Source organism: Cydia pomonella, chromosome 4, assembly GCF_033807575.1.
Source record: "Cydia pomonella isolate Wapato2018A chromosome 4, ilCydPomo1, whole genome shotgun sequence".
NCBI classification, from domain to species: domain Eukaryota; kingdom Metazoa; phylum Arthropoda; class Insecta; order Lepidoptera; family Tortricidae; genus Cydia; species Cydia pomonella.
This window is the reverse complement of record NC_084706.1, coordinates 3,987,785-4,012,474: the sequence shown is the minus strand read 5'-3', so window position 1 is coordinate 4,012,474 and position 24,690 is coordinate 3,987,785. Positions and strand designations below refer to the sequence as shown.

Genomic DNA, 24,690 nt, shown 5'->3' with positions numbered 1-24,690 from the left:
ATTTGCCACCGACGTGGTATAAATAAGTTCACCAGTACCAGGAATCGGAATTAGGTCAGCTAAAAAATACCTATTACATAATATAGAGTGGTTACAACCGGATATAAAAATGTATTTTTCTTGAATACCTGGATATTCGATATTTATTTATTATTCACATACAGATATACTCGACTTTGCTAGTTAACGACATACTTAGGTTTAGAAACTCCCTTTTCTAAAAAGTGTGATGTAAATGTTACCAGATGTAACTAGAAATAGTTACAACTTTTAGATTAACATGAAACATCCCGTAATGTAAGTAAAAACATGTATGTTTAACATTACGACTAGTACCTGGATAAATATCGAATACCCAGGTATTCAAGAAAAATATATTTTTCTATCCGGTTGTAACCACTCTATATTATGTGCTCTTGCAAATATGCCCGTATGCATATTTTAAAACAAACTTATTGGGCAGTTGGAAAAGTACAAAGTCCATATATTTGCTGACCGCAAGCTCCAAAACCAACCGCACCGGGAGCGAGCCGAGGCCATCGACCTCGACCTTGACGCGTACACGTGCTCTGTGGCGTCAGATACATACAAAGTAGCGCCAATATATAAATATATAAATATATATATGCATATTTTAAATCTAACTTATTCTCTCTCTTATCTCGATCGACCTCGACGCCCACGTAGGAATTTGCAGGTGGCCGTCGGCGCCACGGTGGCGGCTGATGCAACACGTCGGGAGATAAATACCTAAATTGAGCCAAAAACGAGAAATTAGGACCAGTTTCACCGTGACGGGGTGGCCTAGGGGTTCATGACGTTAACTGGCTAAAGACGCCCCGGTTAGCTAAAGACGCTGGTTCGAATCCGACCTTCGCCACTGGAAGCCACCTCGTCACTTTTTGTTTGTCGTACACGTACAAAGTGGTGCCATCTATTTTAGCGAAGTTTTCCCTCGGGAGATAAATACCTTAAACATAGAAAGTAGCGCCAACTGGCGAGGATATATGCACAACTACCAAGGGGCGCAGGGCCAGGGGCAGCGGCGGGGAGGGGGCGGGGGAGGGCGGGGAGGCGGCGGGAAGGGGGCAAGTGGCGCCCTCTATATATTTTTTAAACAGATCCATAGCTAACTTACTTACAAAGACGGATCATTGCGGAAGGAACAAGTGACGCCATCTAACGGATCTTTGCCGAACTTTTTAAATTCATCGATAACTAACTAACTTACACGTACAAAGTAACGCCATCTGACGGGGATCAATGAACAACTACCAAGTGGCGCCATCTAACGGATCTTTGCCGAACTACCAAGTGGCGCCCTCTGGCGGATCTTTGCCGAACTACCAAGTGGCGCCATCTAACGGATCTTTGCCGAACTACCAAGTGGCGCCATCTAACGGATCTTTGCCGAACTACCAAGTGGCGCCATCTAACGGATCTTTGCCGAACTACCAAGTGGCGCCCTCTGGCGGATCTTTGCCGAACTACCAAGTGGCGCCATCTAACGGATCTTTGCCGAACTACCAAGTGGCGCCATCTAACGGATCTTTGCCGAACTACCAAGTGGCGCCCTCTGGCGGATCTTTGCCGAACTACCAAGTGGCGCCCTCTGGCGGATCTTTGCCGAACTACCAAGTGGCGCCCTCTGGCGGAATAGTTTTGAGATGGAACATACATATTTACACTACTTCCAGTTTCTCGGCAGTATCGACAATTCTTTTGGCTATACAGGAACATCGGCAGTGGATGCAGCGGCCGGTATGCTACAGGGGCGACCACACGGGGGAGTCGCACTTTTATGGAACAAAACAGTGTTTAAAAATGTGTCCGTCGTGCAGTGTGGTAATCCGCGAGTGTGTGGCATTAATATTACTATAGGTCAAAGGTCATTATTGGTGTTAAACGTCTACATGCCGACGGATAAGCTGGAAAACTTAATCGACTTTACGGATTGTTTAGCTGTGGTAAGTGCGATTGCTAATAATAACACTGCGGAGTCTGTATACGTACTCGGCGATTTCAACGCGCACCCAGGTGAACTTTTTTACAATGAACTGACTTGTTTCTGCGCGGATCAACAATGGACATGTGCTGACGTCAACGAGTTGGGTTTACATTCTGGAACATATACTTTTATTAGTGACGCGCACGGGTCCAGAAGATGGTTAGACCACTGTGTGGTAACAAAAGCAGCCGCACGTTCTATTGTTAATATTTACGTCAAACTGGATGTAATGTGGTCCGATCATTTCCCCTTAATAATAGAATGTGATTTAAATTTTGTTAGGCCTAAATATTTATGTCAGCCAAACAAAATAGTTAACAAAATTGTGTGGGGCGATAGAAAGCGGGAACAGATAGAGCTTTATACTGAAGAATGTAATAGACAGTTAAAAGTTATAAATTTTCCTGATTTATTTCGCAATTGTTGTGGCAAAATGTGTAACGAGTCAAGTCATAGATCTGCTATAGATAAATTGTATAATGACATCATAAAGGCCCTAAGCGACGCCGCAACTATAAGCTATGACCACGACCCTAAGTTGTTTAAAAAGAAAAAAACCGGTAGTAGGGTGGAACAAATATGTACGTAATGCTCACATGGACGCTAAATGTAAGTTTAAGCTGTGGTTGTGGCATGGCCAACCTAGGTCGGGTCAGATTTATGACGAAATGTGTGAGACTCGAAGGATTTTCAGGTCTCGTCTAAAATGGTGTCAGAAACACGAAGAGCAGATTAAAATGGACATTATTGCGGAACACCATTCTAAGCGAGATTTCTGTAAATTTTGGAAGTCTACCAACAAGTTGAGCGGTAAGCCGGGTCTGCCTGTAAATATCGATGGAGTGGGCGAAAATGAGTCTATAGCTCAATTATTTAAAGAGCATTTTACGGTTAAATCACCGTTGGGACCATCACAGACAGCTGGTGCTGGAGGCTCTGGGTCGTGTGGACAGGAGATGAGTACTCCATTTACAGTAAAGGACGTTAGGAGTGCCTTAAGGTCTATCGCGCGAGGGAAGTCTCCTGGCCACGACGGCCTCAGCATCGAGCACCTGCATCATGCCGGCCCACACCTGGCTAGGGTACTGTCGATGTTATACACCTTTTGTATGCAACACACTTACTTGCCCGCCGACATGATGAGGACTGTGGTGATCCCAATAGTCAAAAACAAAAGCGGCGATGTTAGTGACAAATGTAATTATAGACCCATTTCGCTCGCTACGATAGTTGCAAAAGTGCTTGACGGTCTGCTGAATTGTCAAATAGACAAGTATTTAAAGGTCCACGACAACCAGTTTGGTTTCAAAACGGGGCTATCTACAGAGAGTGCTATTTTGGCACTGAAGCAGACCGTCAGGTACTATACGGACCGACGAACGGCGATTTATGCGTGCTTCCTAGACCTATCCAAGGCATTTGACCTGGTTCATTATGACATTCTGTGGCAAAAGCTGGATGAGCTAAAAATGCCAGTTGATGTGCAAGGTATATTTAAATATTGGTACCAAAACCAGGTCAATGTCGTGAGATGGTCGGACGCATATTCGCAACCGTACGGCCTCGAATGTGGCGTGAGGCAGGGCGGGCTGACCTCGCCTAAACTGTTTAACTTGTACGTAAACGCCCTTATAGAGGAGCTGAGCAGTACCCGTGTTGGGTGTTACATAGATGGAGTGTGCGTCAACAATTTAAGCTACGCCGACGACATGGTGCTGCTCAGCGCCTCGGCGTGTGGGCTCGCCAAACTTATCTCTATTTGTGAACGATACGCAGCGAGCCATGGGTTGGTCTACAACGTCAGCAAGAGCGAATGCGTTATTTTTAAGGTCAAGGGTAAATGCCCGCCAGTGTTCCCACCTGTTAGATTAAATGGCCAACCGCTAACTATCGTTGATCAATTTAAATATTTAGGACATGTGGTGAGCGCTGACCTTAAAGACGATGCGGATATTGAGCGCGAGCGCAGAGCGTTGTCCGTCAGAGCGAATATGATAGCCCGCAGGTTTGCTCATTGCTCAAAAGAAGTTAAAGTCAGTTTATTCAGAGCCTACTGTACTAGTTTTTACACAAGCAGCCTGTGGGCAGACTACACGTATAAACGGTACAATGCTCTGCGCGTTCAATATAACAACGCGTACAGGGTGCTGATGGGGTTGTCTAGATTCTGTAGCGCGTCAGGGATATTCGCGGAAGCGCGGGTAGACTGCTTTTACACCACGATGCGCAAGCGAGCCACATCCCTGGTGCGCAGAGTACGGGCCAGCTCCAACAGCATCCTGACCATGCTTGCGGACAGGGTTGATGGCCTATATTTAAATAACTGCTGCATGACTCATGTGCGCAGGAATAAGTGAGTACCTAGGCGGATTTTCTTGAATCCGCTTATTTATTTATTTATAAGAAACTCAAATATAGTATATAGTTTGCTATAATTAAATACATATTTATATATTAACATTAGCATTAAGATAAAATTTGTCACTAACACATAATGATCCAAGTTGGTCGTGAATAAATAATTTATTATTATTATTAAAGGGGCTGATAGACGGGCGAACTTATATCGCGAATAGCCAAAACCTGCACTCACCCACATAATCGCACAAACTTACCCCCTTATTCATAAATGTGTACTAAAGTTACGATGCCGCTGATCATCGTTTGTTCCTTTCCATCATACCGATACGTCGGAAAGGGACAAACGATGATCAGCGGCATCGTAACTTTAGTACATGTTTATGAATAAGGGGGTAAATGGCCGCGCGCAATTCGCCCAGCCCAGGAGGCCTACGAGCAAAAATTAATTATGTCGGATCGTCGACAAACTCGCTTGGCCATTTTTAAGTACGCGCACTTATACACAGGCGGGTAAAGTTGTTGAGCCGTAAGAGCATTTACATATTGCCTGATCCGATATCGAATCGAACTCACATTCGCTTAATGGGGAAAGTAAGTGCAGTATATATGGAGTAGTATGCGCTTTTGTCTCAGGCGAAGCCGCTTGGCACGATTGTTTCCTGGCTCATACTTATCTGATCTAATGCATTAGCCAAGAGATTAACACTTGGCACCCCTCCCCCACCGCCAGTAAAGTTCATTAAGAAATACTTTAAAGTATAATAAATGGACCAATTTGATCCATTTTTTATTTAAGAAGGGCAAATCATCACAATAGTTAAGGGCAAAATATTGACAAAAATTTAACGTTTCATGCCGATCCAATTTTTGGTATAAAAGGGCAAAATGATTATGATAAATGAATTCCTCGTCCCTAATTTATAGGAAAATTTTACTAAACTTGACCTGATATCTACAGGTGTGAAGAAATAAAGCGCTAACTAGACCGCCAGAATCGATTATCCCCGCTCCCTTTATGGGAGTAGCCAGGAGTCAATCTCGTGGCCAGGACATTAGTTCAGCTTAGTATGATCCATGGAACCATCGTGCCCAGCTGCAGTTAGTTCCCTCAGCATAACGGATGCAGGCCGCCACGTACCTGCTGCGCGCTGACGGAGCGCGCGAGCAACTTCTGCAGCTGCTTGGCGCGCCGCGCCGCCTCGCGCGCCGCGCGCAGCCGGTCGAACGAGTCGCTCAGGTCGGCGTCGCCGTCCGTCTCGTCCACTGTCAACACACCGGTTGAACTCGTTCAAATATACAAAAACCGCGAGACAGACGGAGGCAGACTACGAAATTTCAATTTTCGTTTTTCGCGATAAGCCCTCAAGACTCTCCCGTCTCTGTTTAATTTAATTTGTATTCGTGCTTCAAATTTTTTCGACCTTTTCTACTCGTACTTATTACGATTACAAAAATAACAGTTCGATTGGCCAATTTTTCACGCAGTTTCGTCGTCGCTGTCGAGGCGCGGGCCGGCTGTACTGTAGTGTAGTGAAGTGTGAGCGAGTAGTTACGCAAGGTCTGGCTGCCGGCCGCGCTGAGCGAGGGTCCCACGTCGCTGTCGAGGCGCGGGCCGGCTGTACTGTAGTGTAGTGAAGTGTGAGCGAGTAGTTACGCAAGGTCTGGCTGCCGGCCGCGCTGAGCGAGGGTCCCACGTCGCTGTCGAGGCGCGGGCCGGCTGTACTGTAGTGTAGTGAAGTGTGAGCGAGTAGTTACGCAAGGTCTGGCTGCCGGCCGCGCTGAGCGAGGGTCCCACGTCGCTGTCGAGGCTCGGGTCGGCTGTACTGTAGTGTAGTGAAGTGTGAGCGAGTAGTTACGCAAGGTCTGGCTGCCGGCCGCGCTGAGCGAGGGTCCCACGTCGCTGTCGAGGCTCGAGCCGGCTGTACTGTAGTGTAGTGAAGTGTGAGCGAGTAGTTACGCAAGGTCTGGCTGCCGGCCGCGCTGAGCGAGGGTCCCACGTCGCTGTCGAGGCTCGGGCCGGCTGTACTGTAGTGTAGTGAAGTGTGAGCGAGTAGTTACGCAAGGTCTGGCTGTCGGCCGCGCTGAGCGAGGGTCCCACGTCGCTGTCGAGGCTCGGGCCGGCTGTACTGTAGTGTAGTGAAGTGTGAGCGAGTAGTTACGCAAGGTCTGGCTGCCGGCCGCGCTGAGCGAGGGTCCCACGTCGCTGTCGAGGCTCGGGCCGGCTGTACTGTAGTGTAGTGAAGTGTGAGTGAGTAGTTACGCAAGGTCTGGCTGCCGGCCGCGCTGAGCGAGGGTCCCACGTCGCTGTCGAGGCTCGGGCCGGCTGTACTGTAGTGTAGTGAAGTGTGAGCGAGTAGTTACGCAAGGTCTGGCTGCCGGCCGCGCTGAGCGAGGGTCCCACGTCGCTGTCGAGGCTCGGGCCGGCTGTACTGTAGTGTAGTGAAGTGTGAGCGAGTAGTTACGCAAGGTCTGGCTGCCGGCCGCGCTGAGCGAGGGTCCCACGTCGCTGTCGAGGCTCGGGCCGGCTGTACTGTAGTGTAGTGAAGTGTGAGCGAGTAGTTACGCAAGGTCTGGCTGCCGGCCGCGCTGAGCGAGGGTCCCACGTCGCTGTCGAGGCTCGGGCCGGCTGTACTGTAGTGTAGTGAAGTGTGAGCGAGTAGTTACGCAAGGTCTGGCTGCCGGCCGCGCTGAGCGAGGGTCCCACGTCGCTGTCGAGGCTCGGGCCGGCTGTACTGTAGTGTAGTGAAGTGTGAGCGAGTAGTTACGCAAGGTCTGGCTGCCGGCCGCGCTGAGCGAGGGTCCCACGTCGCTGTCGAGGCGCGGGCGCGGCTCGGGCTCGCTGACGAAGGAGGGCTGCGTGGACAGCGTGGCGGCCGGGCTCTCCGGCGCCACCCACTGCGTCGGCGCCGACGACGATAGCTGGCTGTCTGCAATTGTATGTAGTATCTTTCATAGGGCCTTTTTTATTTGTCGAGGCACGGGAATTCTCGAGTATCTCGAGAAATTTTGAAAGTTAAAAAAACACCATGTTATTTTAATTTTTGTGTGCATTATTACAAATTAGATTCATAGGAATCATAGATGAGATCAATAATCAAACAACTGGTAAATATTTAGCTTCCACAAATTGCACATTAAGTGCAAATGTAATGACAGAAATATCGACGGAAACATTAGGATAACGGAAACAGTCTCTTGACGGGAAACATGTATTTCATACACTTTTTATTTTTTATTCTTTGACACTTGGAGAACCTTTACACCTCCAAATCTTATTAATGTTATTATTATTGTGTATTATTATCTTTCTCAGACCGTGGGGAATAGGAAATTGAGATCCCGGAATTTTAATACTACCTATAGTATAATCAAATAAAATATTGGTTCGAGAACCCTAACTCTGTTACAATATTTATAATATAAGCAATAAGCTATGGAAGCTGAAATATAATAAGCAAATCAGAAACATCGTGTAACTACATGCACATAACAAAAGATGATAGAGTAGGTAGAACTCAAGGTTTCGTATTACAAGGTACCTATTAGATCTAATCTCATTGTTAGATTTGTTACGCACTATATACTCGAGCATATGACGTATGAACATGTTAAACTTGGGTGTTGCTTTAAAATTAGCACTTCGCTCCACCGGCAAGGGATCATTAACTTCTAAGGCGTATAGACCTTGTGATTGTGAGTATTGTGACACATCTTTGTTTCCTATCAGAATTGTGTTAAATTACCTGAAATGTAGGTATCGGATCGGACATCCAATAATATTTTAGGTAGGTATTGAGCAGGCATACTACCCGCTCGCTTTAAGTTGGCCGTCAGCAACGTTTACATGATAACGTCACAGGTACAATTACTAGTGCTATCGACATTAGGTGATACGCTGGAATATGGAGATCGTACGGTTTTCCTTGGAGTCACTTTAGACTCAAAACTGCAGTAGCATGCACATATAGCCACTCTAGCCGGCAAGCTTAGTTCTGCTGCCTATGCGGTGAGGCGAATCAGACAGCTAATAGACGTAGAGACGGCCAGGCTGGTATACTTTAGCTACTTCCACAGTGTTTATGTCATATGGAATTCTGTTGTGGGTAAAAGCGGCAGACGGGTGTACGGTCCATATATGAACTGGGCGCTCGGCTATCCCTAACAGAGAAATTCAAAGAGGCAAACGTCCTTACGGTTGCATCTTAATACATACTTGAGAATTTTATGTATGTTCGGAAAATCATCCACGAATACGAACAGTGATATCCATAATTATAACACTAGAAATAAACATAAGCTTGCTGTGTCCGTAACGTCTTTCGTCGGGAACTGTACCCGTTTTTAGGGTTCCGCACCCAAAGGGTCAAACGGGACCCTATTACTGAGACTCCGCTGTCAGTCCGTCCGTCTGTCACCGGGCTGTATCTCATGAACCGTGATAGCTAGACAGTTGAAATTTTCACAGATGATGTATTGCTGTTGCCGCTATAACAACAAATACTAAAAAGTACGGAACCCTCGGTGGGCGAGCCCGACTCGCACTTGCCCGGTTTTTCCGCCCGGACGGACGGACGGACAGCGGAGTCTTAGTAATAGGGTCCCGTTTTACCCCTTTGGGTACGGAACCCTAAAAACAGAATAAATAAATATTTCTTTCCAATCTCGAGGTTACGCAACGTCGGGTGGGGCCGCGGGGTCAGTACTTGGATGGGTGACCGTTTTTATAGATAATGGTACGCAACCCTTCCTGTGCGAGTCCGACTCGCACTTGGCCGGTTTTTGTAACATAGTCCCCACTGATATAGTGAATTTACCAGTTAACTGGTATTTCACGGGGGTAATAAGCTTAATAAAAGATAACAAAGATTAGACCTATAAGAAAGACTATTGATGATTATTGGAAGGAGGGGTAAAATCAGGATCTCTAGTTAGTCTTAGGGGTGACAGGACTGAAAAGGTTAGGAACCACTGCTGTAAATGATTTTATAGACTATAGATATGCCTTTAAGCCGGTGACTTGATTTCGATATATTTAATACATGTTAGCGTCCAGTAGAATTGACACATGAGAACATCATGTTCTCGCTTTATTATTTTGTATAATTTAGTTTTAGTTTTGGACACTTAGAGACCTTTACATCTCTAAATAAATCGAAGATAGTAAATTTGTGCAGGTTTGGCTATACCGTCTTTTATATGACAAACAAGCACAAAATGTTGTGTCTCACAGCTACGTGTTATACCTAGTTGTAAAGCTGTGGTAGCCGAGTGGATAATAAAGGTCAGAGCACAGAAATAGTAATAAGGTTTAACCTCATAATAATATTCCATGGATCAGAGGCAGAGGGGATAAAGCGGGGTAGCGGGGCGGGAGGTAACGGCCAACTTGAAGCGAACGGGTCGTATTTTGTGGTAAAATACCCTAGCACATGAACGGTCATAATAACAGTCCGACTTAGCGGCAGTCTTACAATCCATATCAGTCGTTGACAGTTACGTTTTGTATCAAAGAGCGTGCAAGGGGCTCCGTTATTAGGCACTTCGTGGAATAAAGGTATAATAAAAAAGCAGTTAGGGGTCTGGTTTGAGGTGAAATTGACAGAGGGCTAGCAGTTGTCGTGTTAAGTGTAATTAACTTACTGTTTTTAACGTAGGAGTTCCTGGAGGGGACGTTAACCGGCTCGCTGGGGGGCGGCGGCCCCTGTGCGAACAGGCTCTGCGCTGTCGGCCTGAAATCAATTATACACCGTGTTTTTTTACTTCCGTTAATTTCAAGGGTGCATTCCTGAGCTTAAATTAAGTAACTCTCTCAAAGAGACCGGTATTCTAATTAACTCCATTTAGGAAATAATCAATCATTTATTTTTATCTTATGAGGCCCAGGCTCGTAAGAGCATATACACTTGCCTTAGGGCCTGTTTACATATTGATTAGTGTTTAGTACGAGTGTGCAAACTTGCTACTAAACGTAAATACTATCTCGGACGATGTTCGAAATGACATTGATATGTCACAGTTTTCAATTGTTTGGTTGAATTAAATGTAATGCGCGTATTTCAGCAACGCTATATACCAGTACAACACTTAATTACTTTTTATATAAAATAAAATAAAAACATTTTTTTATTTTATTAACCATGCCATTTAGTTTCCTTAGGCGTTCTTACTCATACCCCGGAGTTAACGGAATTCAATAAAAACACAGTGTATTTACTTATTATTTTAGTAAGTGCAATGTAATAGGTATTAAATATCGCCACGCCACGGTCTAAATGCCAAAAATACACATAACCTTGATGCATACATAATATGGACAAGAAGATCGTATATACTTACATATTTTTGGCACTTTGGTTCTAGCGAACCCAGCCAGACTCGTGGCATTTTTAGTTCAATTATTGTGACGAAGTAATTTTGTCAAATCTACCTTTTGCAATTTATTGTGACGATGAAAACCAGGAGACCGAAATACTTATATGAAATTATACCTAATGTAAGTAATGTAGCCATTGACATATTTGCATATATCAATGAATGTAGCAACCTTCTGACACCACCAACCGCTATACATGTCAACGCGTAGGGGAGAGTGGGGGAATTGGTAACGGCGGGGCGAATAATTAAAAAAACCGGGCAACAAAGTTGTTATTGTTCTAATTGCAATGGAATATACTAGAAAACAAAGGGGTCGTTACTTTTTGCTATTATCGATGAAGATTGAAGACTGCATAGTATCTAGATAGTTGTAGCTACTAATAAGCGGCAGTTAAAGAATCTCGCGTGCCTAGCCTCGTTTATTTACTGTTTTCAAGGCTACAGAACAGTTGGTTCTTGCACGCTCAGTTCAGAGCTCCGGCCGCAGATGTTTCTGATATTATTGTGATAATATATACTTTTATTACATTTCACTACAAATAGTTGTTAACAACCTGATAACGTAACGCTTTATCAGGCCATGCAAAGAAGGTACCTAAATATTGCATATTGCACACGACCTTCCATTAAAATAGGTATTCTAATATCTCGCAAGAATCACATGTAGCCTGTGATTAAAACATTCGTCATCATTATAATCTGTCGGCATTGAACCGGCAAAGTGCGATCGGTTATTTACGTTCAGTGACAGCTACAAGGAAGCTGCAGATAGAAAATATCGAAATATCTAAGGTGTTAGGATATTTTTAAGTGCATAAGCAGCGTAATATCGAGACATAGGAATCCGTGGGACAAAATTGTTTGACAAGTAGGGAGTTCCTGTATCGATAAACTCAATCGATACTAGTTCTATATACTACTGATCACTCAAGGGTTTGCTTGTAAAAATATGTTTTTCTTAAGAGTAAAAAAAATAATTGAATAATAATTCAATAGAAAAAAATTGGGATGAGTAAAATCATAAAATTGTCTGGTCTTGTCTTAAAAACAAAGCAGAGTATATTGAGTTGTTATTTAATTATTTTTTTACTCTTAATAAAAACATATTTCTACAAGCAAACCCTTGAGTGATCACTAGTATATAGAACTAGCATCGATAGTTGAGTTTATCGATACAGGAACTCCCTACTTGTCAAACAATTTTTCCCCGCGGATTCCTATGTTTATAATATCAATATGGTAAGATAAAAAAATATTGTTATGGGCACTTTCATCTGTCTTCGTTTAAAGTTAAAGCCTGTAACAGACGGAGCGATTAGTATTTTATACAATCGTGATATAGGTAATAGAGAGCATTTCAGTCGAGTACAGTGTTTAGGCCACGAAGCTTGCTGAGTTGCCTAAGTATAGTACGAGATTGAAAATCTTGATTATAACACTATTGTATTACTATAGTTTTTCTACGAATCATTTAAAATAATAATAATAAATTGTTCTATAAAACCTAAATAATTAATGAAAATTGCTAAGTATCTTGGTAAACAAAAATGCAGTACAAAAGCCGTGTTTTTTCGAAAAAACCGGGCAAAGTTGGCTAGTTTTATGGTACTCCAATTAAAAAAATATTAACACGACAAGACACAAGACAGTTTCATAAAATTGAAAACAACTATGTAATTGATTAGTCGGATCGCAAATCAGCGCGTCGTTCCATTGTTGCGCTGTACCAAATGCTGTTAATACAAATAATGTGCTAGCCATGCATCACAGCTACGTACAATGTAAGTACATGCCCGCTCCACGGCTATTATCAATTTAATACTAGAAATTTTCCTAGAATAAGCTATATGAAGTAAAACTAGATTAACAAGAACTTAGAACGCGATGTGGATTGCCAGAGTAGTTGATATAAATCTACAGTTGTTGTTTTACCTAAATTTTAGCAATTGTCGGTAAAGATAACGCTTGTTATCTAACGGTTATTTAAGTTCTCCTAAAGATAAAAAAAAACCGGCCAAGAGCATGTCGGGCCACGCTCAGTGTAGGGTTCCGTAGTTACTGTTCCGTCACAATAAGCTAACCAACCATGCATGCATGCATGCATGTTAACCATGGGATGAAACGGTACCTTTCACCCGAGTTAAACAAATAGGCAAATTTGCATAATCAGTACCTAATTAAAGTGTCTTTTTACTATGAAGGGAAAACTTTTTGCGATAACTCAAAAACAGCTAAACTGATCATATCCGCTATGGTTTTCATTTAATGTCTTTCTTAAGCTCTACATCCACGATTTTTTTCATATTTTTTGGACCTATGGTTCAAAAGTTAGAGGGGGGGGGACACATTTTTTTTTCTTTCGGAGCGATTATCTTCGAATATATTCACTTTATCAAAAAATGTTTTTTGAAAACCCCTATTAGTTTTGAAAGACCTTTCCAACGATACCCCACATTCGAGGGTTGAAGCGAAAAAAAAAATTCACCCCCACTTTACGTGTAGGGGAGGTACCCTAAAAAAAATTAAATTTTTAGATTTTATTGTACGACTTTGTCGGCTTTATTAATTTATATATCCATGCCAAATTTCAGCTTTCTAGCACTAACGACCACGGAGCAAAGCCTCGGACAGACAGACAGACGGACATGGCGAAACTATAAGGGTTCCTAGTTGACTACGGAACCCTAAAAAGCGATGTCGCTCTGTCTTAAATATATCACACAAAATTTGTCTAAGACTTCACTTTAGAATCTTTATATATTGTAGCACGATAGGATTATTATTGCTTACCCACAATACCAATAAAATACCAGAAAAGATTTAAGTAAATACCTACTTTAAAATAAAGTTCAACAGCAATTATTTCGTAGTTTTCAAGAATAACAAGCCTCATAAGCTAGTATTTGGATCTGATATCAATTCTGTATACAGAAAGCATACATAAATAGAAATGTAAATAAAAAGACACTTTATATGACGAATACGACGAGTATGAGTGACACACTTATGAGCTGTAAAGCGCCGATGAATCAGCCGCTTCCTCTTACGGAACCAACATAAAACAAACAAACAAATAGATAACGTGTACTCATTTATGGTTAGATTGCACCAAATTGAAAGATAATGTGTATTAAATTCATATCTTATTTTATTATTTAGTGCAGTGCACAAAATTTTGTTACAAATTGAAAATAAGAAACAAATTATTAATTAACATACCTGTTGAAGTTGAGCACACAATAACAAAATAAGAATAAAGAGGTGAGCATGAAATGTGATGAATTGAATTGGCATTGCTAACTCACGAAGTCATTTCTCAAATAGTATTTGAGGAATACTTTGCCGTTATAGGGGCAAAAAACCTTTAAATCTTCGGGTTTGAGATATACTTATATTATATACCATTGGTTAGAGAGAATGGTTTTTATTTTGTTACAAATAAAGCGAGGAATATTTAGAAAAATTATCATATGATATTTTAGTTTTAGTTTATACGTATAGTTTTTATTATTAGTTTTAATCATACTGTTATATTATAAGTAATTAATCATAAAATGTTTTCAACGAGCAAGTCTGCAGTGTCAAAGAATAGAGCGCTGCAACACAGAGAAATAACACGAACTGTATATTTGATTTCAGTAGGTTGGAATTACGTTTATCAGCATCCTATGAGGTTCCCGATGTCTATCTATGCGCATCTTCATCTAACGAGTTATTTCTCATATACAAATGCGGCTCTATGCTGATTGATGTGATTCCACCCTTAAACGGACGCTATAGACATGTAAGTTACCTGTTTTCTGGTCGTTTAGCCATGCTGGTGATGGTGGCCTGTTCGTCCACCTCCTCGATGACCTCGTTGGCGATCTTCATGCTGCCGCCGCCCGGCGCCGGCTTGTTCAGCGTGGGGTTGCTGGCTGATATCGTGAATCGTCCCACTGTTTAACAATAGGACGAAAAAAAGATAAGATAAGACTGATGTTCAACAATAACACATTAATGCATATTGATTAGGCGCGAAGTAGAGCGTAGGAGCCAGACAAGTTAAATAAACGTTTTTGCATGCTCAATTTTAAACTGTCATGGATCATGGATCATAATATTCTTAATCTTGCGTCACGCCTATACGAACGTAGGCATTTAGCTTAAGTAGTCACTCTGCATGGGCGACCTCTTTCGAATAATCAGGATAAATAAGATCCGAAAATTCGAAATACCAACAAGTAAATTATATTTTTTGTACGTTTTTTCTACATTTAATTAATCTGCGTACAGGTTCATTTAGAAGACTTTCTGAAAGTGTATGAAAATGTACCATTTACTTTTTCGGGACTGTTCCTAAATTCTTAAAAATTCTTACGAATTGGATCGTGTCCTAATTCAATTTTAAATTTGCAAACAATGTTTTTTTGGCCCTAATATACAGACTCGTCTACACAGTTAAACTTCACACTTCACTACTGGAGATAAATGCCTTATTGCCTTAGTTACGAGCAATTTGGTCATAGTTATAAACGCTATTTTTTAACTTATTATCACATAAATTGACGTTGGTTATTATGCTCTACTTAAATCTTTCCATAAATTAAACTTTTTCTTCAATCAGCGTAACATCGATGGCGCACTTAATATGTTATTGGCGAATACCCCTCCTAAACGCATGGGTGTCAATGATCTCAACACTTACGTAATACGTGAGACACTTCAACCCGACTCGATTAGACCAGTTCAAGTTGCTAATTCAACGGGTTTGGTAAGAATTAAGTACTTTTATAAATCCTAGAGCTTTTTTTTAGGCATTTATGGAATAAATAGGCATACGTACGTACAATAAACTGCAGAGTTAAGTGACCCCCCTGCACAGAAATTTGTTTGCGGGAGGGAGGGGGTGTCACTTAACTTAAACTTTTGTTTTAAACTTAGATTTCATTTGTACCTAAGCTTAGATGCTAAGTTCATAAATGTTTTCACAATTTTGCTACAAATGTTTCACAAATTTTCTTTGTATAACGTTTCTTGATTACTTTCTTACTGTAGTCTATTTTGTCACTGGTGGTTGATCATACCGTGAGTCTGCGCGCGCACTGCTAGGTCCCGTTAGAATACCAGCGCTGCGGCAGGAATGCTGGAGCACATGCTGAGTAGGCGCCTTTTCTCGACTACACAGTCGTGACAAAAAAAAAACCTAGTACCTAGGTTAGTAATTAGTTTGTTTAGTACGAGTATAGTAGACCTTAGTTTTAGTTTTATTTTTATTATAAGTTTATTATTTTTTTGTCACGAGAATGTTTATGAAATAAATTTTTTATCTATCTATCTTAACTCTGCAGCTTACTGTACATACAGGTTTGCCATTGAAAACTGAACTAAGTGCGTAATTTATCCGGAGCCACAAAAAAGTGAAAATAAATATCTGATCTACTGTTCTTTTAGCGCCACTAGTTTCGCTGTTGCTAAAGGAAACGGAAACCGCGGTTAAAATTATCTTCTCAATATAGCGCGCTCTCACGAACTGCCTGACGGTTTTATAGTACGGTCGCCAAGCCGCTCCGAGGCCAGATTTAATTGACTCAGCTCGGCCTTACCCACAACCGGTATCAATGTGTTCGGACAGTTCTCCTGATCACCGTACATGCGGTAGTAAAGCGGAAAAATGGTGGAGGGGATAGTAATGACGTCACAAAGATGGCGGCCGGACCTATTCTTTTTGGCGGTGTATCTCGAAAATCACTTAACCGATTTTAATCATCGAGGTGTCAAATAATAGCTTATATTATGGAGATTATTTCCTTTTCTACAAACATTTACGTGAAACCTATAGGAAAAAAAATAATCACAAAAAACAGTTTTTTTATAAAATTATTATTTTTTATTTTGTAAAAATCTCCGTAAATATTAGCATTTCGCAAATTTTGTTTAATATAAAACATATTGCTTCATTATCAAGGAATATAAAGAGCCTTAAAACATACAGATCGAGTAATAAACAATGAAGCTACACTCATTTATTTGCGCATGGGTAACGATAACTGGCTTTTACCGGTCGAAACTGTGGTGACTGTTACGATACGTATTGAATGGAATTTATAGAGTATCGGTTTTAATTACTGAAATTATAATTAAAATTATAAAAACCAGACACAATAATGTTACCTTACTTCGACGTTTAGTCTCTTTTTTCGTCTTAATCATAGGTAGGTACATATTTCTTTTTACTTAAAAATTTTATACAGGGTGAACTTTTAACCACCAGTCATGCTCTGCGCAGCGACTTTATAGGTCATACTTAACAACTTTTACTATGGGACCAATTCCGAAATCGCGAAAAAATTTTTGACTGTCCCATATAAAGGTGCGACCAACTTTACCAGACCAACACTTTTCCAAACTGAGCTACAGCTGTCCGATGAAGTTAAGTACTTAGGACTAACTCTCGACAATAAACTCAATTGGAACAACCACATCAACAAACGGATAGACAAGGCGGGAGTTGTCTTCTGGCAGTGCAGAAGGATGATTGGTAAGAGGTGGGGACTCAACCCGAAAATTACCCTCTGGCTCTATAAGACGATAATCCGCCCCTTACTCTGTTACGGTGCTCTGGTTTGGTGGCCAAGAACAAACCTAGGCAACGTACGAGACAAACTACAAAGACTTCAAAGGCTCGCATGCGCGGCCACCACTGGCTGCACGAGGTCTACCCCGACTGCAGCCATGGAGGTCATGCTAAACCTTCCACCGCTACACCTACACATACAGCAAGAGGCCAGTCTTTCAGCGGTAAGGTTGCGAACCCTCAAGATATGGTCTAACATCACAGGAGCTCTTCACACAAAATGCCTGGAAAAGGTGTATGACGAATTTCCAGTGCTTAGGTCAGGCACGGACCGGATTCACAAATAAGCTATCTTCGATAAAAGGTACAAAATACAGTTATATGAGGACGACAATCATGAAGGACTCAATCCCCGGGAGCTGAGAATCTTCACTGATGGGTCCAAAACAGACAGCGGATCGGGCTCTGGAACCTTCTCAGAAGACCTGAACATGTCGATCACCACTCCGCTAGGAGCCCATAACTCGGTATTCCAAGCTGAGTGCATGGGCATCATAAACGCGGTGGCTGCCATCACTGCAAGGAAGGTAGTAGGATCCTCCATCCGCCTACTCTCCGACAGTAGAGCAGTCTTAAGGCTCTAAATAGCCATATAGTTACATCCAAACTTATACACGAATGCCACGAACGACTAATGGAGGTATGTCATAATAACAAGATCACCCTACAATGGATCAAGGGACACAGTGGATCCCGAGGTAACGATGCTGCGGACGAGCTTGCCAGGCAAGGATCGAATGCGGGGGCGATTGGTCCGGAACCGATTCTTCCGATACCATTTAGCAAGGTACGCTCAATGCTGCTGGCACGTACAGGGAAACTACACACAGAACACTGGCTGAACCAGACTGGATGCAGACAGGCAAAAGAAGCCATGCCTGGCATCAACGGAAAACTCACAAGGGCGCTCCTGCAACTAGGGAAGGTCCGACTGAGTATGGTAACCAGTGTCATAACAGGTCATGGACTATTTAACAAACATCTTTTCACAACAGGTGTCACAGACAGTCCCCTGTGCCGAGGTTGCATGGAGACAGAAGAAACAGCCTCTCACGTGGTGCTGGAATGCAGCGGAGTGACTCCATACAGGGCTAAACATCTCGGATCTCCGAGAGACCTCCCCGAGGTCCTACTCAACATCAAAGGTTTGATAGGATTCCTCGAGGAGCTGGGCTGGCAGGACTAGCCCACCCCCAACATATCACGCAAAATAGGCGCAAGTCGTCGAGTTGCGGAAAAATCGCCCGAATACAATACAATACAATACAATACAAGGTGCGACCAGACCGCAGCTTAAAAAACGGTCACGATACGGAATCGCAGTGACGCGTCGTATGCGTACCGTTTTTGACGCATGCTCCCCACACCGCTGTTTAAAAAACGGTGACGGTACGGAATCGCAGTGACGTGCTTCACGCGAATCTTTTTTGTTCGCAAAACAGTTGCGTCTTTTACGTCACCGGTACGGTGTCTGCCATAAGATCTCCGTGTAATATTTTTTTGCGATTTTTGCGCAGTTCAATTTACGGTGCGTCAGCTTATTTTAAGCAGCGGTGTGGCGAGCATGCGTCATGGACCCGGGTACGTCCTTAAACTACGTCCAAAAGAGAGGTATGGGCATTGTGAATGTCATCTCGCTTTGTGTGGTAGGGCACAGCCAGTGGGTGCCATTCCAGATCCAAATTTTCTTGCGTGATTCGGCATTGGTCCCATAATAAAAGTTGTTCAGTATGACCTGTAAAGTCACTGCGCAGAGTATGGCTGGTGGTTAAAATTTCATCTTATACCTATATTCGACACAAGTAGTAAGTACTTACAGACCAACTATGATACACATTTTGCCTGTATAGTGATACATAGTGAATAAATTAATACCTGATTTAAAAAATAAAACAAAAATAACAAATAGCATGTTATTTAATTCAGTAATCACTAATCAGTCTTAAACAATGAACATCATACTTTTAGATTAGACAACAAAATGTATATTTATACTGTGTTTCGACTTGAAAGATTTTACTGCTTTAAAACATAAGACAAACCTACCAACCAAATGTATAAAAAAAATGTTTTTTGTGATTATTATTTTCCTATAGGTTTCACGTAAATGTTTGTAAAAAGGAAATAATCTCCATAATATAAGCTATTAGTTGACACCTCGATGAATACAATCGGTTAAGTGGTTTTCGAGATACACCGCCAAAAAGAATAGGTCCGGACGCCATCTTTGTGACGTCATTACTATCCCCTCCCACCATTTTTCCGCTTTACTACCGCATGTACGGTGATCAGGAGAAACGCCCGAACACATTGATACCGGTTGTGGGTAAGGCCGAGCTGAGTCAATTAAATCTGGCCTCGGAGCGGCTTGGGGACTACTAATAGTAAAAGTTGTTCAGTATGACCTATAAAGTCGCTGCGCAGAGTATGACTGGTGGTTAAAAGTTCACCCTGTATAAAATTTTTAAGTAAAAAGAAATATGTACCTACCTATGATTAAGACGAAAAAAGAGACTAAACGTCGAAGTAAGGTAACATTATTGTGTCTGGTTTTTATAATTGTCATTATAATTTCAGTAATTAAAACCGATACTCTATAAATTCCATTCAATACGTATCGTAACAGTCACCACAGTTTCGACCGGTAAAAGCCAGTTATCGTTACCCATGCGCAAATAAATGAGTGTAGCTTCATTGTTTATTACTCGATCTGTATGTTTTAAGGCTCATTATATTCCTTGATAATGAAGCAATATGTTTTATATTAAACAAAATTTGCGAAATGCTAATATTTACGGAGATTTTTACAAAATAAAAAATAATAATTTTATAAAAAAACAGTTTTTTGTGATTATTTTTTTTCCTATAGGTTTCACGTAAATGTTTGTAGAAAAGGAAATAATCTCCATAATATAAGCTATTATTTGACACCTCGATGATTAAAATCGGTTAAGTGGTTTTCGAGATACACCGCCAAAAAGAATAGGTCCGGCCGCCATCTTTGTGACGTCATTACTATCCCCTCCACCATTTTTCCGCTTTACTACCGCATGTACGGTGATCAGGAGAACTGTCCGAACACATTGATACCGGTTGTGGGTAAGGCCGAGCCGAGTCAATTAAATCGTGTTTCTAGAGGGCTTTTGAGATTTGGCGACCGTACTATTATCTCTGACAAACTCACCTCCGTCGGTCTGCACTAGGTTGGGTATGGGTGTCTGTCGCTGGTCCTCCTTCGAGAAGAGGCGCTTCAGCATGGAGGTGACCGAGTTGGTCCGCGTTATGGGAGTCTGCTGTAGCGACGCCATGGAGTTGGTGGAGCCCAGCCCCATCGAGTTCCTGTCCTCTTTCTTCCCGCGCTTGCTACCCCGAGTCCCGACAATGAAGTGGATACCCGATTGGGCATCGTCGTTCATTTGAAGTTGCTGTAGGAACGGTCAGGACAACGTTTAATGTTGGTAAACAAGTTTTAATATGAATTTTGTTGAATGAAATATACGTAAATGAAAAAAACATTTGAATGTCAAATATGATTGAACGTAAAAAAAAATACACATTTATGATGATTAGAAAAGTAGGAAACAAAATAAGATAACGACAAATAGTTTGCGGAAATGAATTGACAGGAATTCAGTGCATAAGACAAAACAAAAGAAACACTGAGTTTAATTTACAGCGTAAATTGGCATTTTGATAATACCTAAGACATCATAAATAAAACAATCAACATATAGTTGCGTTTGCTTGCTTTAGCTTTAACATAAAAAAGCGCATTAAATATGCTTATTCTGACTGATTCCAGCGAAGTAACATTACATTTTTTATTGTAACTTTTATAACCCAAGATAACCTTATTAAGAGTAACACGTGTTTAACACTTTCCAAGTTATTTTCTAATGTAGGTAAGTGACGTTTCTTTCTAATGTTAGATGCAATAGCATTATGGTTATCATGCTGTGTCGTGTTAACAAAATGTTTATGTTATCCATACTTAGTTAATTAAAGTCACCCAAGTAAAAACCAACAGTAAACAACTTATAGAATGGTTTATTATAATGTTAGTTGCATGTTTATGTGTAAACAGGAAAGTTAAAAAGAAATGTTAGAAAACAACTGATTTTTGTTAGTAAGTACATCTAAATACCAGTGTATTGTAGGTACAGTAATGAGATGAATGAGGCGTGTACATAATGTATGTAAAATGATAGAATTGAATATGGTACCTAGTTACCTACGTCTGTATGCAAAATTGTTGTTATGAATAATATAAATAAATACGTGTGTAGGTAATAATGCCATCGACTCAATGCAAATTGAAAAGAAAACGCATATGGCAATATAAAACACGCCTGTGATTTCGCTTACGTATATACCTACCTACAGAATGGGTACCATTCATGAATAAACCGATAAAATTAAATTAAACAAAAAATATACTACTTTTGTAACGTTAAAATAACGATATAATTACAAAACAATAACATTCCATCGAATATAAATATAAATATTACAGTACATTGTTAGATTAACACAATGGAGCTCATCTATTGAAACTTCTTATGCCACTCTTCTAAGTATCGTCTGATAGGTAGTTGAAATATTACTACCGTAACTCCGGGTTTCACAAACGTAGAAGCCCTAAGAGCTAATTATAACTCCACGTACATACCTCTCGATCTTTATACATTTCGTACACGAGTGCCAATCTTTGCTAAAACGATTTTTTTAACTTTACGTTTATGCTGTATTTTTAGCCACCTCTATTTCAAATTCTCTTTGGTATTGCTAGCCCTAAGTATACGTGTTGCATGGTAGGTTCTACGAATTTGTATTTGTCATGTTTAACATTAAGATTGTTACTAACACTTACGTGGGTTATGCCTGAATTAAATGATTATTTAATTTCATATTAATTTTTATATTTAGCACAATCAGAATAGAACAAAATTTCTTGGACAGTCCATACCATTTGACATTTGGGGACCTCGAGGAATCGCAGCCATTTTGGAAAATGTGTACCATCCTAGAGAAATTCGCGTTTTATTCAAAATCTACTTTATCTAGGAAAATGTGGTGTAAGACAACATTAAAGCTTATTAAATTCTACATAAAAAAAGTGCTAGGTATCTTTGCGAAAAAAATACATCTTGTTAGAGAAAATACTTGCTAAATCTGGGTCTAGCGCTTATACACTTCCAGGGGACATTCTTTTAATAGGAAACTCGGAGGAATATGAATTCCACTTTTGTGTATACATTTGTACATGATCTACCCCAATATCAAAATTTTTCTTGACTGCGACTTCACCAGAAAGTAGGGTAGGGTAGGGTTTAAGTATTGATGATTCAGTACACCCTGTAGCTTAGGATAGTGACCGGATTTAAAAAAATGACATATCGGTAGATTCCTCTTGCCCTTCACAACCTGTTTACACTTGTTTTATTAAAGAACAATCAGTAGAGCCGCCTTGAGAGGACGCAGAATATTAAACCATATTTATTTTTATGTATTTTTTTCGCAAAGATATCTAGGACGTTTTTGTGTAGAATTTAATAAGCTTTAATGTTGTCTTACACCATATTTTCCTAGATAACGTAGATTTTGAGTAAAATGCGAATTTCTCCAGGATGGTACACATTTTCCAAGATGGCTGCGATTCCTCGAGGTCCCCAAATGTCAAATGGTATGGACATGAATAAGGGGCCTTTAAGTTACATACATACCAAATTTCAGGACTCTCCAAGAAATTTCAAGGTTTGTTCTATTCCGATTGTGCTAATTAGACTCGTTTAGCGGATATTTTTGTTGCAATAACTATAACATATAACCTCATAACCATAATTAAATAAAAACCCCATAACGGAAAAAGTAGAAGTAGAAATAGTAACAATTAATCATACCATACAAATTATAACCACAATAAATCGACGACATGATTTTCCTTGAGCACCTCATACCTATAGCCCGTTAGTGACAAATAAGGAAAATAAACTAAACACTTAAAGTTTGGTAACCCGTTACACCGACACACTGCCAAGCTCCACGTAAAGTCCGAACGTGCAGCATGCTTTAAAAAAGACGCGTCTAACCTCGGGCGGGGCGAACTTGTAACTCACGGTGTGCGAGGGAACCATCTCGTCCATCTTGACGGCGGAGGGTGCGATGGTGACCATACTGCGCTGGCGCGGCGGCACGGCCACACGCGCCGTGGACGGCTCGGGATGCTCCTCGCGCGCGTTCTCCGTGGCCAGCGTGTACGGCAGCTCGGACGGGAACACCTCGTCCCAGTACTGGTCCTTGATCAGCTCCGGGTGCTCGTGGTGCATTTCGTCCACAATCATGTATGACACCTAAAAGCGATTCGATGATTAGCATCACTTCTGATAGAGCGATTGCCGATTAGTGATTACCCAACTAAGAAGAAGATATAATATAATTTAGCCAGATAATGGCTGTTGCCCTTATAATTCTTGCTTGTATTTTTCATTTTACTACATTATGTCTTGGGAAGAGCGCTTGAGGCCTACTTGCAGAATAAATGTTTCATTGTCCAATTTTAGCTCCAATGAGTTCAGTTTCAATAAACACTCGTAGTATAAGTAGATTTATATTAAATATATAGATTTACCCGTCAAGCCTGCCTTGCAATCAAGCCTGGCGCGCAGACATCGCAATGTAAGGAAGACACAAATGGAACTGATTAAATACTAGTTCTATTAATTACCTGCAAATCTCTGTCTATTAACCAGTTAACTTCGAAGTCATCGTCGTCTTCGCCGAAGGGGTTTATCAGAGACTCGGCCACTTTTAGCCAGCCCATATAAAAGAAGAACTCTAGCGTACTGAATATAGGAAAATAAAGGTCTATATTAACAATGCGATCGTCGCCAGAAACGTGTATTTTGTTGTCGACCCACTGACTGCCCAAGGCAGATGTAATAAAGTATGAGTATACGGCAATGGTAACTACCTGAAATTAAATAAGTATTAATCAATGCAAAGGGGATGTTGACTCCTTAAAACAGGATTAATTTACAATACAATAATGTCGACATGTGAATTGCAAATTTATGACAAGCAGACTGATCCATACCTGAGTATATACAAGAGGTACACTAATAGTGTCGTAGCTGAGCAATAATCCAGCCTGTCCTCTGAACTTGTTGAGTTCGTCTACAATAGTCTTGACGGCGAAGTCATCCCGTACTCGGCCCTCTTTCCGAGCTCTCGTCACTATGCTGGCGGCCCACACTATGGGCATCCTGAAAAAGGTAAGTTGTTTAGTATAGAGTCCTTGTTTAGAGCACCCGCGTTACTTCATCATACGGTA

The 24,690-nt window shown here is 41.2% G+C and overlaps 1 protein-coding gene across 3 annotated transcripts in view; it reads right to left on the bottom strand.

Annotated features, from left to right (window-relative positions):
• The window catches only part of LOC133516870 (bestrophin-2), a 75,462-nt gene that overhangs the window by 25,571 nt on the left and 25,201 nt on the right, over positions 1-24,690 (bottom strand). For 2 of the 3 annotated variants that reach the window (XM_061849881.1, XM_061849883.1), the window contains exons 5-12: positions 24,454-24,622; positions 24,085-24,330; positions 23,450-23,710; positions 20,545-20,785; positions 14,538-14,682; positions 10,010-10,098; positions 7,135-7,296; positions 5,508-5,632 (exon numbers count right to left, since the gene is read on the bottom strand). In XM_061849881.1, coding sequence (XP_061705865.1) covers positions 5,508-5,632; positions 7,135-7,296; positions 10,010-10,098; positions 14,538-14,682; positions 20,545-20,785; positions 23,450-23,710; positions 24,085-24,330; positions 24,454-24,622 — 1,438 coding nt within the window. The remainder of the gene's footprint in view (positions 1-5,507; positions 5,633-7,134; positions 7,297-10,009; positions 10,099-14,537; positions 14,683-20,544; positions 20,786-23,449; positions 23,711-24,084; positions 24,331-24,453; positions 24,623-24,690) is intronic. The other variant, XM_061849882.1, reaches the window with a different exon arrangement.